Source organism: Danio aesculapii, chromosome 11 (genome assembly GCF_903798145.1).
Source record: "Danio aesculapii chromosome 11, fDanAes4.1, whole genome shotgun sequence".
NCBI lineage: Eukaryota > Metazoa > Chordata > Actinopteri > Cypriniformes > Danionidae > Danio > Danio aesculapii.
The window spans coordinates 13,730,698-13,744,589 of record NC_079445.1 but is presented as its reverse complement, the minus strand read 5'-3'; the positions used below and the strand labels follow the sequence as shown (position 1 = coordinate 13,744,589).

The 13,892-nt window shown below is 39.1% G+C and overlaps 1 protein-coding gene across 1 annotated transcript in view; it reads left to right on the top strand.

Annotated features, from left to right (window-relative positions):
* Nucleotides 1-2,698: 2,698 nt before the first annotated feature.
* Nucleotides 2,699-13,892, top strand: part of si:ch73-60h1.1 (calcium/calmodulin-dependent protein kinase type IV) — a 77,703-nt gene continuing 66,509 nt past the window's right edge. Inside the window, exon 1 of the mRNA XM_056468123.1 lies at nucleotides 2,699-3,367. Within this exon, the coding sequence (XP_056324098.1) occupies nucleotides 3,261-3,367 (107 nt within the window). The 5' untranslated portion in view covers nucleotides 2,699-3,260. The remainder of the gene's footprint in view (nucleotides 3,368-13,892) is intronic.

The window sequence follows — 13,892 nt, the reverse complement described above, 5'->3', positions numbered from 1 at the left end:
ATGTCACTGATGAGAAGATAACGAATGTTTACTGATGAGCGAAATGGCATCGAGACGTCAGATTGAAGTTGTACCCCAATGTTGTGGGTTGACATCATACCCCCAACATAAGTCCGACCTCAATATCCAACCTAAAATCAACCAAATATTGACATCTAATAATGTTACAGCTTGGCGTTGCGTTGACGTTACCAATATGACTATCAGATGTTGGATTTTGGTTGCCATACCTGATGAATAAATGTCAGTATTTGACGTCAATATGACGCTGGTTTAAGATGTTGGATTGATGTTGGATTTTGGTTACTTTGTAACGCAACCTAAAAACAACCAAATACAGTATCAACATCTAATGATGTTACAGCTTGACGGTGTGTGGATGTTACCCCTATAACATCTATCAGATGTTGGATACTTTTACTCTACTTGCACTACATTTTTAGGCAAGTAATGGTACTTTTTATTACTTAGTCAAGTAATGGATTTTTCAGTACTCTTTCCACCACTTTATATATATATATATATATATATATATATATATATATATATATGAACCGCCAATTTATCCAGATTACATTTTTTTCCAACTGTTTACACATGTTTTAAAAACAGCATCTCCTTTTTTCAAAACTCTACACACAATTCTTAAAACTGCAGCTTAATACAAAATGCCTCACATCTGCTTCAAAATGTAACACTGCATTCAAAATGCCGTAAACACATGGAAGAATGAAGCATTTGCATCAAATGGCAAACACTTCTTTCATAAAACAACACTTTTGGATATATCATGTAAACACTGTTGTTCTAAATCTAAAGCTCTTTGCTCTTTCATAGGCTTATATCTACAGGTCAATACAATGTTCTACAGTGACAGTAATCTGCTGAGAGGAGGAACTGGTACACTGTAAACACCAATGACATAAAGAAACAGAAAATATTTATTAGGCGAAACATTACTGATGTTCATAGCATAAAAAACATAAACATACTGTTACTGTATGTAAAAATAAAATGTAAAAAAAAAGTAAAAACAAACAAAAAACAACAACATAAAAGTATATTCTTTAGAGTACAGTAAAGAACACAATTGAGTGTGGGGGGTCTTGGGGGAAAAATCCATCATACCCAATCCATGGCCATCATACACTTTACAGAGCCAGGCTGAGAACAATTTCTTTATTCTTTTCTAAAGGAATTTAGAATTTAGGATTATCAAAAGGTGAATATGTGGTAGGTACAAAACTACAAATTGTTTTTTTTTTTGGGAAAATAACAACCTGGTGTCCCATCACCTTTGAGGCCTATAAAGGCCTATAAAGCAGTGATTGGTTAGTGATCAGATTAAAAAAAATATTGTTTCCACGTTTGAGAAGTGTGTGTGTGTGTGCAATTGAACATTGAGTTAAAACTGAGAAACAGCCTCTGGTTTTGGAGACCTGAGGTGTAGTTTTGCATTTTGAGTGAGATGTTTCAGAAATTGTGTCACATGAAAAGACTTTGTGTGTAAGTAGTTGGAAAAAACTGTAACCTGTACCGCATGTCTTTGGAGAAAACCGGAGCACCCGAAGGAAACCCACACAGAAACGCCAAGTGATCTAGCTGAGGCTACCTAGCACTACTTACTGCGCCACCACGTCTGCTATATATGTGTGCGCGTGCGTGTGTGTGAAATAATTTTTTACACTTGCAAGCATTGAATAGATGAAATCAGCCATGTTGAGTTGTGAAACGTGTGCCAGGTGAAAAGTATTCATCAATTAATGCTTTTGCAACAATTAGGAAACAGCAAAGGTTCCTATATGGGTAATTTTTGACCCATATTTTAAAATTGATGCACAAATACAAAAACTGTGTTTGTTTGTAAAATAAGGCAGGAAAAATAAACATAAAGATTTGTGTAAGTTAAAAACAAGATAAGATTGTGCATTGAAGGGTTAAGTCATTTACATCATATGTGATGTTATATTGTTTTTGGTATTTTTAATTTGCAAGATGTTTTTTTTTACCTTAAAAATGGAACCCATTACTTCTGTACATAACAAGCAGTTTTGTGATGATTGTAGTTTTACAGAAGTAATTAAAACACAATTATTGCCACATTGTTCACTCAAAATTATGTAACTGTTTAAATAACATATTGTTTCAATTGTTTTATTTTTTCTTTTCAAGTGTAATATTGCTGTTAAGCCCATGGACAAAAAAAAAACGCACGTTTTGTTTCTGTAGAATGACACATTTACTATAAGTTAATACTTGCATTTAATCCTGGGCCGGTGGTACAGTATGAGATTTCTCCCTCCTAAAACATTATTTAAAACCACACCTTGCATTGTTCACCATCTCAGCAAACATGGTCCTGTAATAAAGTCGCCTGTAACAAAAAAAAACGCTCTGTATAGTACTTGAATTTAAATTTGAATCTAGGCTACTATAATATTTACATTTTCATCGCTGATAATTACGCACTAGGTAAAATTCTCCTTCGTCAAACATGAAATAAAAAAATGTAAGCCTATTCATTTAGACCATGATTTAGACTGAATATTCAGCTTCACGGTTGCAACAGGGATTAGGAGACGAGACGAGACGGGTCTCTCTCTCTCCCACCCCCTCTCTCTCTCTCTCTCTCTCTCTCTCTTATCTGTGTGACAAATAAACCTCCCTGTCCCCGCCCCTTAGGCTACCAGCACAAACATCAGTGTGATATTTACCTTTGTAACGACATTTCCCTCATCTTAACGCTTTTCACAGTAACCATTGGGTTTTTGAGAAGCATCAAATAAGACGCTGTATTTTTTTCTTCCGGCGGAGACAAATGCAAGGATGATTCTGTCGCCTGTGGCATCGGGAAACGCAGGATTAAGATGTTTCCTTAATTTCATGTGTCGTGGGGAGGTTTTAAGTGCGATGTGCGAGGGCCTTTAACATCTGAAGAACCATGGTCAAAATTATTTCCGAAAACCGCGTACAAATCCTAATATAGCATATTGATGACGTAGGATAGATAAATACATTTTTCTGGGTTTAGAAAATATTCTGGGTTTAGTGAATAGCTAGTCATCAGTGATGTGTCTGTACTGACTACGCGCACTGATACATAATAGTAAACCTGGATATTTTAGATCAGGAACAGATTTATAGACTAAAACAAAACCGTACCGTTTAAACTGACACCCAGATGTGAAAAAAATCGGTTTTCTGGCTTCCCTGATCTGAGGGATTTGTAGGCTATTGGAACTGTCATCGGAGGGTCCATCATGCCCACCTCTCGATCAGACGCGCGCCCTGTGGAATATTGGGTCGATGGCTCGCGTCGAGATGCGACAGTGGAGGATTTCTATAACATGGGCCCAGAATTAGGCAGGTAAGAATTAGCACTTTCAGTGTACACGAATGTTGAACTATTTGTGGCCTATGTGTTCAAACCATGCATGTACGTATTGTTTTTATTACAGCTCGAAATGATTAATTTTACAATTTATGATTTTAAGATGTGTGTTCAAGAGGCTAGTAGGTTTAGTGAGGTTAACGGTGGGCTTAGTGTTGATGCATTCATAGAATTTAAAGTAATTTAAGTTGTAAAAACATGTATGGTTTTGATATAATGTAAATACATGTATCTTATAAGCACATAATATCAAATTCCATCTTTGTTTGTGCCAGTAGTGTAGCCAGAAAAAAAGTTATTTCTGTGAAAATTGGTTAAACGTTTGCATCTACAGCGTTGAATTTATTTTAAACATAAAATGTCGAATTTTAAACATAACCTCAATTTTAAGTGCATCAAAATAAACTACAAAATACAGCAGCTACAACATGTATGAAAGTAAAATACTGTTTTTTTTGTCTTTTAAAAATACCACAAAAGACTTTTACAAGGGAGCATGAAATAGTTTTGCAAACCTTCCTTCAATTGACCTATTCAATCAATTTCTTCATTGTTAAACTGACTCAGTGAAGTAAACAATGTTTGACAGAAACAGCTTTTCTCTGTTTGATTCAGTAAATGTACAGCTAAACAGATGTTCAAGAAAGGATATAAAGATTCACCTAATTCACGATTCGATATGATTCACGATACTAATCTCAGGATTCCCAATTTAGACACGATTTTTAAAACAAAATGATTTGAGACAAATTTATGGTGAACCCTTTAATTTTTTTCTCAAATGCTGTATAATTGTTTAAAGAAATAAAATCTTTTCTGCAATAACTAAATTGGAATTTTAAACCAAATCCAAAAAAGTGAATAATACAAACTAAAGAAGACTCTTTAATATAAACAAACTAAAACTTTGACTCTGCAACTAAATTACAAATGTAAACCAAATTCCAAATCAAAAATAAACAATACAATTTAAAGTAGGGTTGTTAATAAAAAAAAAGCTGTGCTGGAATTTCAATTTATTTTTAAGAAATATCAAAATATCTGCTTTCTGGCATAAGCTGAGATCTTTGCACTTTAACAATGTCTCCTGCTGATGAAAAAACTCTTTCACTGGGGACTGAGATGGCTGGTGTGGAGAGGAAAGCCTTTCCTAAACCAGAGAGCAGTGTGTACAGAGGGGACAGGCCACAGGCATCAAATACTGATTATAATATATAATATATGATATAATAAGCAAATTATTAAAATATGCATAAATTAAAAAGAGAGGGTAGAAAAGGAACAATCTAATACCTGACTCTGTATCAGCACATCTTTCTCTTTCAGTCTCAAAAACATCTTCACGTTTTCTCTATGAAAACACTGGTGCACCGTGTGATGTCCATAATGTTAGCACTTGTCAGAGCAAGCGGAGCTGCAAAATTCTCCAGTCCTCGTGGTTTGGTCTATTAATAACTTTTTGCGTACAGACGTCTCGTCTGTGACAGTAGTTTTTCACTGTGCTGCATCATATTCGTTGTTCTGTTAGTTTAAGTAAACATCTTTTTGCAATATTTTCACACAGTTTTACATTTGTCTGGCACATCTCACCGCTGTCATTTTAGTCTGCCGCTCTTGCTCGCCGCTGATGTGCAGGCAAAGCAAATTTGGGCCTGTAAACACAATGCCCCCTCTGTTCAAAACATGTATCGCGATTCATTCAACATTTGTACTTGTTTGAATCTTCACATATTTTAATCGATTTTAAACCGACTCATGGTGAATCCTTACATAGTCTTTATTTGAATGTGTCTAATGTTGGAGCACATCTGATTTCTGGAAGCTGGTTCCAGCAGTGGGGGGCATAGTAGCTAAAGGCAAATTCACCCTGCTTTGACTAAACTGTTGAAATTTTTAATTTACTTGATCTAAGTGATCTGTTATGATGCGTTCACACCAGACGCAGAAGAAGTGTCAAGCGCGAGTGATTTACATGTTAAGTCAATGCAAAGACACAAATAGACATCCTGCTGCACGATATGCGCGAATGGCGATGGTGACTTGGTGTGAATTTGAAAATGGTAAATTTGAAATAAAGCAGCTCAGTGATCTCATAAACTCCTACAGAAACTTAACTTGGATGATGGAAGCTTTCAGTAGTGCTTCTGACTGAGGCGAGCCCAGTTTGATGAACTGTTGTCAGTGTAGGCAGGAGGATTTTCCCCCGAGACACCAACAACAGGCGCTATGTCATAATCACGCCCCCACAAGAGCAAGCTCCTGATTGATTATTGCAGCTTGAATGTCCACTGAAGTTCAGTTTTTTTAACTTGAGCGATTCGCGTGTTAAGCGATCAAACGTGCAAAATGCTCAATTGGTGCCACGTCATTCGCGCCGCAGGATGTGTATTCGCATCTTTTCATTGACTTAACATGTAAATCACTCGCGCTTGATGCTTCTTCCACGTCTGGTGTGAACACAGCATCAGGTTTGTTTTCAGTGAGTATATATGTAATGTATTGAGGTCCTTAGGCCATTTAGTGACTTATAAACAAGTGCTAATACTTTAAAATCTATTCTAAATGTAACTGGGAGCAAGTGTAATGAGTTGAGGCTGATGTTTTGTGCTCTGGTTTTCTGGTTCTGGTCAGCTGGGTGAGCTGCAACTGTTTGTCTTTTGGGAAGGCTGGTGAGAAGTCCATTACAGAAATTCACCCTGCTGGTGATAAAAGCGTTAAAATTTTTCTCCAACTCCTCACTGGAAACAAAGCATCTAATTTTTGCAATGTATTTTAGATGATAATATTCTTGACCTTATTTTTTTGTTGTTTGACCCCTCAAGCCAAGGTACACATTCACCTTGAGAACCTCATGTTCCCAAATAAAATTACTTTTTTTGGCACATCCAACTGTTAATTTCATTAATTTATTTGCAAAGGGTGTCAGTGGGACTGTAGTCAATAATAAGTAAATCTGAATGTCATCGGCATAGCTGTGGTAAGAAATTTGGTTCTTTCTCTTTACAGTACTTTATCTGTAGATTTTTTTCCATACACTGTAAAAGATATAGACTGAGTATCTGTGACGTCACCCATAAGTTTCTGAAGAGTGCAAATGAAGCTGCAAGTAGGCGGAGTCAACCGTTGCCATTTTGTTTGCTCATCATCACCCCGACCGATCTTTGGGAGAAATGCTTAATACTTCAATACCTGCGACCAGGGCTTTACATTAGATTAGATTAGATTAGATTCAACTTTATTGTCATTACACATGTACAAGTACAAGGCAACGAAATGCAGTTTAGGTCTAACCAGCAGTGCAATAGCAGCAAGTGCAGGATACAGGTATAAGTTATAAAGTGCAGTTATAGAAAAACTATGGTGATATTTACAGATGGATGTACTATGAACATTATATACAGGTTGTATTAGCTATGAACAGAGATTTGCATAAGTGAATATATGTACAGGATGCTATTAATAATCAGGAGTGGCAGATAGATAAACATAATTACAAATTACAAATGTCCATGTGCTGTGGGTATGTACAGTTCAAGTAAATGGATCAGTGCAATGAATATGTGCAAACTTTGAATGTGCAAATGTTAAATAGTGCAGTGATTGTGAGGAGTATAAGTTAGAGGAGTGTGGGGGGTGTATTGGGGGGGCAAAAGAGTCAGTGAGGGGCAGAGTTCAAAAGGAAGACAGCTCTGGGGAAGAAGCTGTTCCTCAGTCTGCTGGTTTTTGTCCGGGGGAGCCTGAAGCGCCTGCCGGAAGGCAGGAGAGAGAACAGTCTGTGAGCAGGGTGAGAGGTGTCCTTTAGAATACTGCGTGCTCGGCGCAGACAGTGTTTCTTCTGGATGTCCTCAATGGCTGGCAGTGTAGTCCCTGTGATGCGTTGGGCAGTTTTCACCACCCGCTGCAGTGCCTTACGCTCAGCAACAGAGCAGCTTCCATACCAGACTGTGACGCAGTTGGTCAGGATGCTTTCTATTGTGCAGCGGTAGAAGTTCACCAGGACGGCTGATGAAAGCTGGTTCTTCTTAAGTTGCCTCAAGAAGAATAGGCGCTGATGAGCCTTCTTGACCAGGCTGGAGGTGTTGGTGGTCCAGGAAAGGTCCTTTGAGATGTGGGTCCCCAGGAACTTGAAGGATGAGACAGGCTCAACGGCCATCCCATTAATGTGGATGGGATCATGCGAGCCTGTTCGTCCCTTCCTGAAGTCCACAATGAGCTCCTTGGTCTTATTGGTGTTAAGGAGCAGATTATTGTCGGTGCACCAAGTGGCCAGATGCTGTATCTCCTCCCTGTAGGCAGTCTCATCATTATTGCTGATTAGACCAATCACTGTGGTGTCATCTGCAAATTTGATGATGGTGTTGGATCTGTTCACAGGCCTACAGTCGATGGTAAAAAGGGAGTAGAGGAAGGGGCTCAGCACGCAGCCCTGTGGTACACCAGTGTTGAGTGTGATGGTGGTGGAGCAGATGTGGCCTGATCTAACATTCTGAGGTCTGTTAGTCAGAAAGTCCATAACCCAGTTGCAGAGAGACGTGTCAATATCCAGGTCTCTGAGTTTGATCAGTAGCTTAGAGGGTATGACAGTGTTGAATGCTGAGCTGAAGTCAACAAACAGCATTCGTGCATAAGTGTTTTTATTGTCCAGGTGTGTGAGTACAGAGTGCAGTGCTATGGAGACGGCATCTTCTGTGCTCCTGTTGCCACGGTAGGCAAACTGATGTGGGTCCAGTGTGGATGGCAGAGAGTCTTTCAGATGTGCCAGGACCAACCGCTCGAAGCACTTCATGATGATGGGTGTGAGTGCTACAGGGCGGTAGTCATTCAGGCATGTTGGGCTGGAGTGTTTGGGCACCGGCACAATAGAGGTGGTTTTAAAGCATGTTGGCACAGTTGCTAGGTTAAGTGACAGGTTGAAAATGTCTGTGAACACCCCAGTGAGCTGTTCTGCACATGCTTTGAGGACGCGCCCAGGGATACCGTCTGGTCCAGCAGCCTTACGCACATTGATCCGACTCAGTGCGGTGTAGACTTCTGAGGAGGTGAGTGTGATAGTTGAGTGGTCGGTTGAGGTAGTGTTCCTGGTGTAGGGTTCTGTATTGTCTCTTTCAAAGCGGGCATAAAAGTCATTTAGCTCGTTCAGGAAGGAGACATTTGTGGCTGTGGGGGTGGACTGGCTGGGTTTGTAGTTGCTGATGGCCTGGATGCCCTGCCACATGCGCAGAGGATCAGAGTTGGAAAAGTGCTCCTCTAGCTTTAGCTTGTAGCAGTGCTTGGCCTTTTTGATGCCCCTCTTCAGATTAGCCCTGGAAGTGCTGTAGGCCTGTGCATCCCCTGATCTGAATGCAGTGTTGCGTGCCTTCAGCAGGAGGCGCACCTCCTTGTTCATCCATGGCTTTTGATTTGGGTATGTGGTGATCTGTTTCTGGGTTGTAACACTGTCTATGGTGGTGTTGATATATTCCAGAACAGAGGAAGTGTAACTGTCAATGTCTGTGTGAGAGCCACATGTGGCCTGGGAAGCAAACATACTCCAGTCTGTGTGTTCAAACCTGTCCTGGAGTGTGGAGTCCACCCCCGCTGGCCACACTTTGATGGTCCTTACTGATGGCTTCACACGGTTGACGATGGGTGAGTATTTGGGGGTGAGAAACAAACAAAGGTGATCTGATTGACCCAAGTGGGGGAGGGGGGTCACAGCATATGCTTCAGCCATGTTTGTGTAAACTTGGTCTAAAGTTTTGTTTCCCCTTGTGTGGCAGAAAATGTTCTGATGGAATTTGGGGAGCACTGTCTTTAAGTTTGAGTGATTAAAATCCCCCGCAACAATAAAAGCAGCCTCCGGGTGAGCAGTCTGTTGTTTGCTGATGGCTGCATGAAGTTCATTCATAGCAAGCTTGGCATCAGCGTCGGGAGGGATATAAGCAGCAGTTATTATGGTGGAGGTGAACTCCCGTGGCAGATAAAACGGTCTACATTTAACCATTAGAAATTCCAGGTTAACAGAGCAATGTCTCCCAACGACGACAGAGTTTGTGCACCAAGCTTTGTTAATATAAATGCATAATCCTCCGCCTCTGGTCTTACCGGAGTCATCCGCCGTTCTGTCTGCTCGGAATGTTTGATGCTCCGTTAGCGATATAGCGTTGTCTGGTATCCCGCTGTTTAGCCATGTTTCTGTGAAAATCATGACATTACAGTTCCATAATCTTTTGCTGTGGTTGATGCGCAGTCGAATCTCATCCATTTTGTTCACCAGTGACCGTACATTGGCGAGAAAGATGCTGGGTAAAGAGAGTCGGTGTGGTGTTAGCTTTAGCTTAGCTCTTAGCCCGCCGCGCTTCCCCCGTCTTTGTTTACGTTCTCTGCGCCGCCTTCGAGCACTTCCGCCCGGCCGTGTAGGGCCGCCAACCCGCCAAATACGGGTACATTTCAGCGGTGGCGGGTAAGACAGACACCCCCACTAGCCACTTTGGCTGGTTGAAAATAATTTTCCCAGATAATAATTCTTAAAAGCAGGGTTCGACAAAAATGATGGTCCACTATGCATGGAAAGGCGATCTTAGAATTGAGAAGCAACACAACTTACAAAAATAATGGTGTTTGCAACTTCACGCGAGCAAAGCAGGTGAATTCCGAATGAGAGAATAATCACTCGCGCTAACAACTGATGGTTTATAACGCGTGCGTGCTCACGTTTCCTTTCGTGAAGCAACTGTGTCTAGAAACACAACTGATGTGATCGGTTCTCTTTCAAATAAACTAGACAAAAAGTGATGAACATGCACCCACAGTCTTGCTGCTTTCAAGATTTCCAGAGTTGACTTATTGTAAGCAACACCAGTTGCTTTTACTTTAACTGTTCTTTGAACAGATTATTTATGGGTCTAACATTACCCGTGTGTGTGTGATCATCTTTTCATTATCACACAGTATGTTTTTTACCTGCTTTCTTTTGCGTTATTATGGTTTAATTATAATTTGTTTACAATAACATTGCTTTAATGGGAGATAGATTAACTCCCCATTTATGTGTAGTTAACTGGTGATCTGGAACCTTTAGCCAGGATAGATTACTGTGCATATGTTTTGTTAAATAAAAAGTATAGTATACAGCTATATTTTACTTTTTTTGACACATTTAAAATTTTTGGTTTAGAAATAATTAATTGTTTATGTTTGGTGTGGTCAGAGATAAACTTGAAAATCCTTCATTTTGAGCTCTGGAAATTATGTGAAATAAAAACTAATTGTAATACTATGAAACCATGACCCATTTGCTCATGATTATGAGCAAGCTAATACACGACACACAAAAAGTGAAATGAATTAGGAGGCGTGTGGAGATAACGCAAAATCTAAATCAAGTAATTTTAGCATACCAAAGTCATATTTATGTGTATAAAATATATTTTCCCAACAATAATATTGTCGCTATTGAAAATTGTGAGTTCACAATTTCACAGTGTCTGGTGATCAAAAAAGTTATTGTCAAGCCCTGCCTGCGACTTATTTGTGTTCTAACCACATGTGCTTGGTTGTATACTATATCAATAAAGTGTATAGTCTTAGAGCCACTAAACATTGTTCTTATGATGTTTTTCTACCGGAGGAAAACAAAAATTACTTCCAAATTCAAATATAGTCTGTGTTAGTAAATGCAATGATATTTATGAAATACAGGCATAAAAGTGTATAACAGTGTTTCAGATGACTGTTTTGTAGCCTACAGATAATCAATTTGTCAGATTTTGGAAATTATAAATGATAAAGTATATTAAATTAAACAAATACATTTATAGAAAAGGTATATACGTGTAGGAACTGCACATAACATATAAATTGTAGGAAATGATTCCTAAAGGCAATTCACTGTGTAAAGCCACATAGAACAAAACAAAATTACAATTTAAATGCTGAGCTCAGTGGCTAATCAGCTGGAATCAGCTGAGGTGACGAGATGGTGACCAGCGAGACCTAGCTGTCACTCAAGTGGGCACGCCCTTAATTATGCAGACTTAATATAACTTAATAAAATTGAAACAGATGAGTTATAAAAAAAATCCACCCCCACAGTTGTTATGAAGGGTAATATTAGCTATATGCACCGAAACCATATTTTGTACCAGGCTGTATCAGCTGTAAAATTGGCCAATTTAGCATTGCAGTCAGTGAACATCTGGAGTTTATGGAGCCAATCCCAAAGGTGAGTCGATGAATTACAGTTTTAGTTACTTACGTACTGGCAACACGAGGGAGAGCGGGAGGTTGCCGCTTGGTTTCTACCCATTGCGTAGCCAGTAAAATTGCCATTATCTGTGTACAATGAATATTCATTCTCTCCATGGCCCCTTAAGGCTGATTTATACTTGTGCGTAACTACACAGTGCAACGACGCATAGCACAAGCTCTGTGATTGGTAGGCTTGGTAGCGCTGAAGAGTGTGGGCGGGGGTAAGAGCAGTGCAAACCCGTTGAAGAAATCCCGTGAAGAAGCTCCAGATGGAAACTGTTGTTTTGTGTTTACCTTATGATTAAAGTTGTTGCACGTCAGCCGGTACACGACTTTGTATGAGTGAATTTTAGCTACTTGTACATAAAGGAAGCATTCAGAAAAAACAAAACACCCATGAGGAAACTCGACACAGAGGAACATAAAAACCTACTGCCAGTTAGCGTTTCGGAAGTGTTATTGCAGAGCAAAACAAACATCACGCAAAAGTATAAATGAACAACTATGCGCAAGGCAGGCGCCATGGGTCACGCCGATCACTCGATGCAGAAGTATAATTCAGCCTTTACCCATCATGGCCTTCCAATCATCCTCATCCACCAAATTGGCTCTATCGCTGTCTGTCAACTCCACCAATAGCTAGTGTGTGGTGAGTGCACTTGTGCTGTTGTCCAGTGGCTGCCGTGGCATCATCCAAGTTGATGCTGCACATTGGTGGTGATGTAGAGAGACCCCCCCCTTCCAGATTGTGAAGCGCTTTGGGTGTATGGCCATACATGTTGCAGTTTTTTTACAATCGCTATGACAGTTTTTTCAATACATTTAACTAGTTTCCTAAACTCTTAACATCTTTGTAGGCTATACAATTAACACATTTCTTGTTGCTTCATGTAAAATAACACCAATTTCAAATGCTTGAACTTCTTTTACACACAAGCACAACCAAACAATGTGATTTTACAGTCAAATTTACAAATACTTTCACGCAGTGTGTCAGAACAGATAACATCATGTTCTAAACAGAACTTCTTTAGGTTAAAGTCAAAGTGAACGGCTGTTCATATTGTGAATTGAAACACAAATATATTCCCTGTATTTTATTCCATTGCCAATGAGAAACAGCTTATTGCAGTTATAAAAATACATAATTCACAGCAGATTCCCATCTAGGAACCACACTCCAATCACAGGATCATATGTTCTAAAAGAGGACTCTTTGGGCTTTTGAAAAGAACAGTGAGTGCATCAAAGAACTCCGTCACCAATATGTTCAGGTAAGGTTATGCAATACAGTCATTACTGTACTATACACAGTGTGTTTTGCAGTAAACTACTCTCTAAACCTGGCGTTCATTAGTACATACAGTAGATATACAGTACAGTACAGCATTTACATACACTGTGTCTATTACTTTCAGAGAGTCATGGAGTTGAAGGCCAGTCGAGTCCCACATGAAATTGTCTCTGTTGACGAGGCTGGCTTCAAACGGGCGAAAAGGCATCACCGTAGGAGAAACATAATAGGCCTAAGTTTTCTGTTTGTATATCTTGCAGTAATGTCCTTTCGCAAATAAAACCTGTACTGCAGCAATTCTGTGCATGTTTTGTTTTTTGATTTTTTAAAATAAACTGTACATTTTATAAAGCTCCTCTGAGATTGTCGTTCATTTTTTGTATTGAATTTCTGCAGCAAAAGAATGAAAATGCATGCATTTACAAAACCCATCAAAACAAATATACAGAGGCTTCGAATATAAGGCAGACCTGACACATAGTATAATTCTGTTTCTGTCATTTTAGCTGATTCAGCTGATTTTTCAATGTGTTAATATTGACGAAATGTTCCTGTTGGAAGAGAACATGTGTTAGTGTTTTGAATAATTATTTGATTTTGAAACAGTTAGCAATTTTTTGTTAGACATGATGTATTGTGTTTGTTTATTCTTGTATTCTGAACATTAGTTTTGGGGTTTAGTTTACAACGTGTGATTTTGAGCATGAAATTAACCGTTTTGCCAATTGGGTGTTTTAGGTGTTTTGATGCATTAAGAGTTTAGGAAACTTGTTAAATGTATTTAAAAAAACTGTCATAGCTGTTGTAAAAAAAAAAAATCAGTAAAAGCACTATATAAATACACATTACATTACACACCGGAAGTGGTGAAAATGTACAGGTTTGTTATAGGTTTCAAAAGTGGGTGTGTCAAAATGGCTCGACAATGCCACCTATACACTTTTGACAGAGTAGCCCCCTACAAAAAAAGTATCTTGG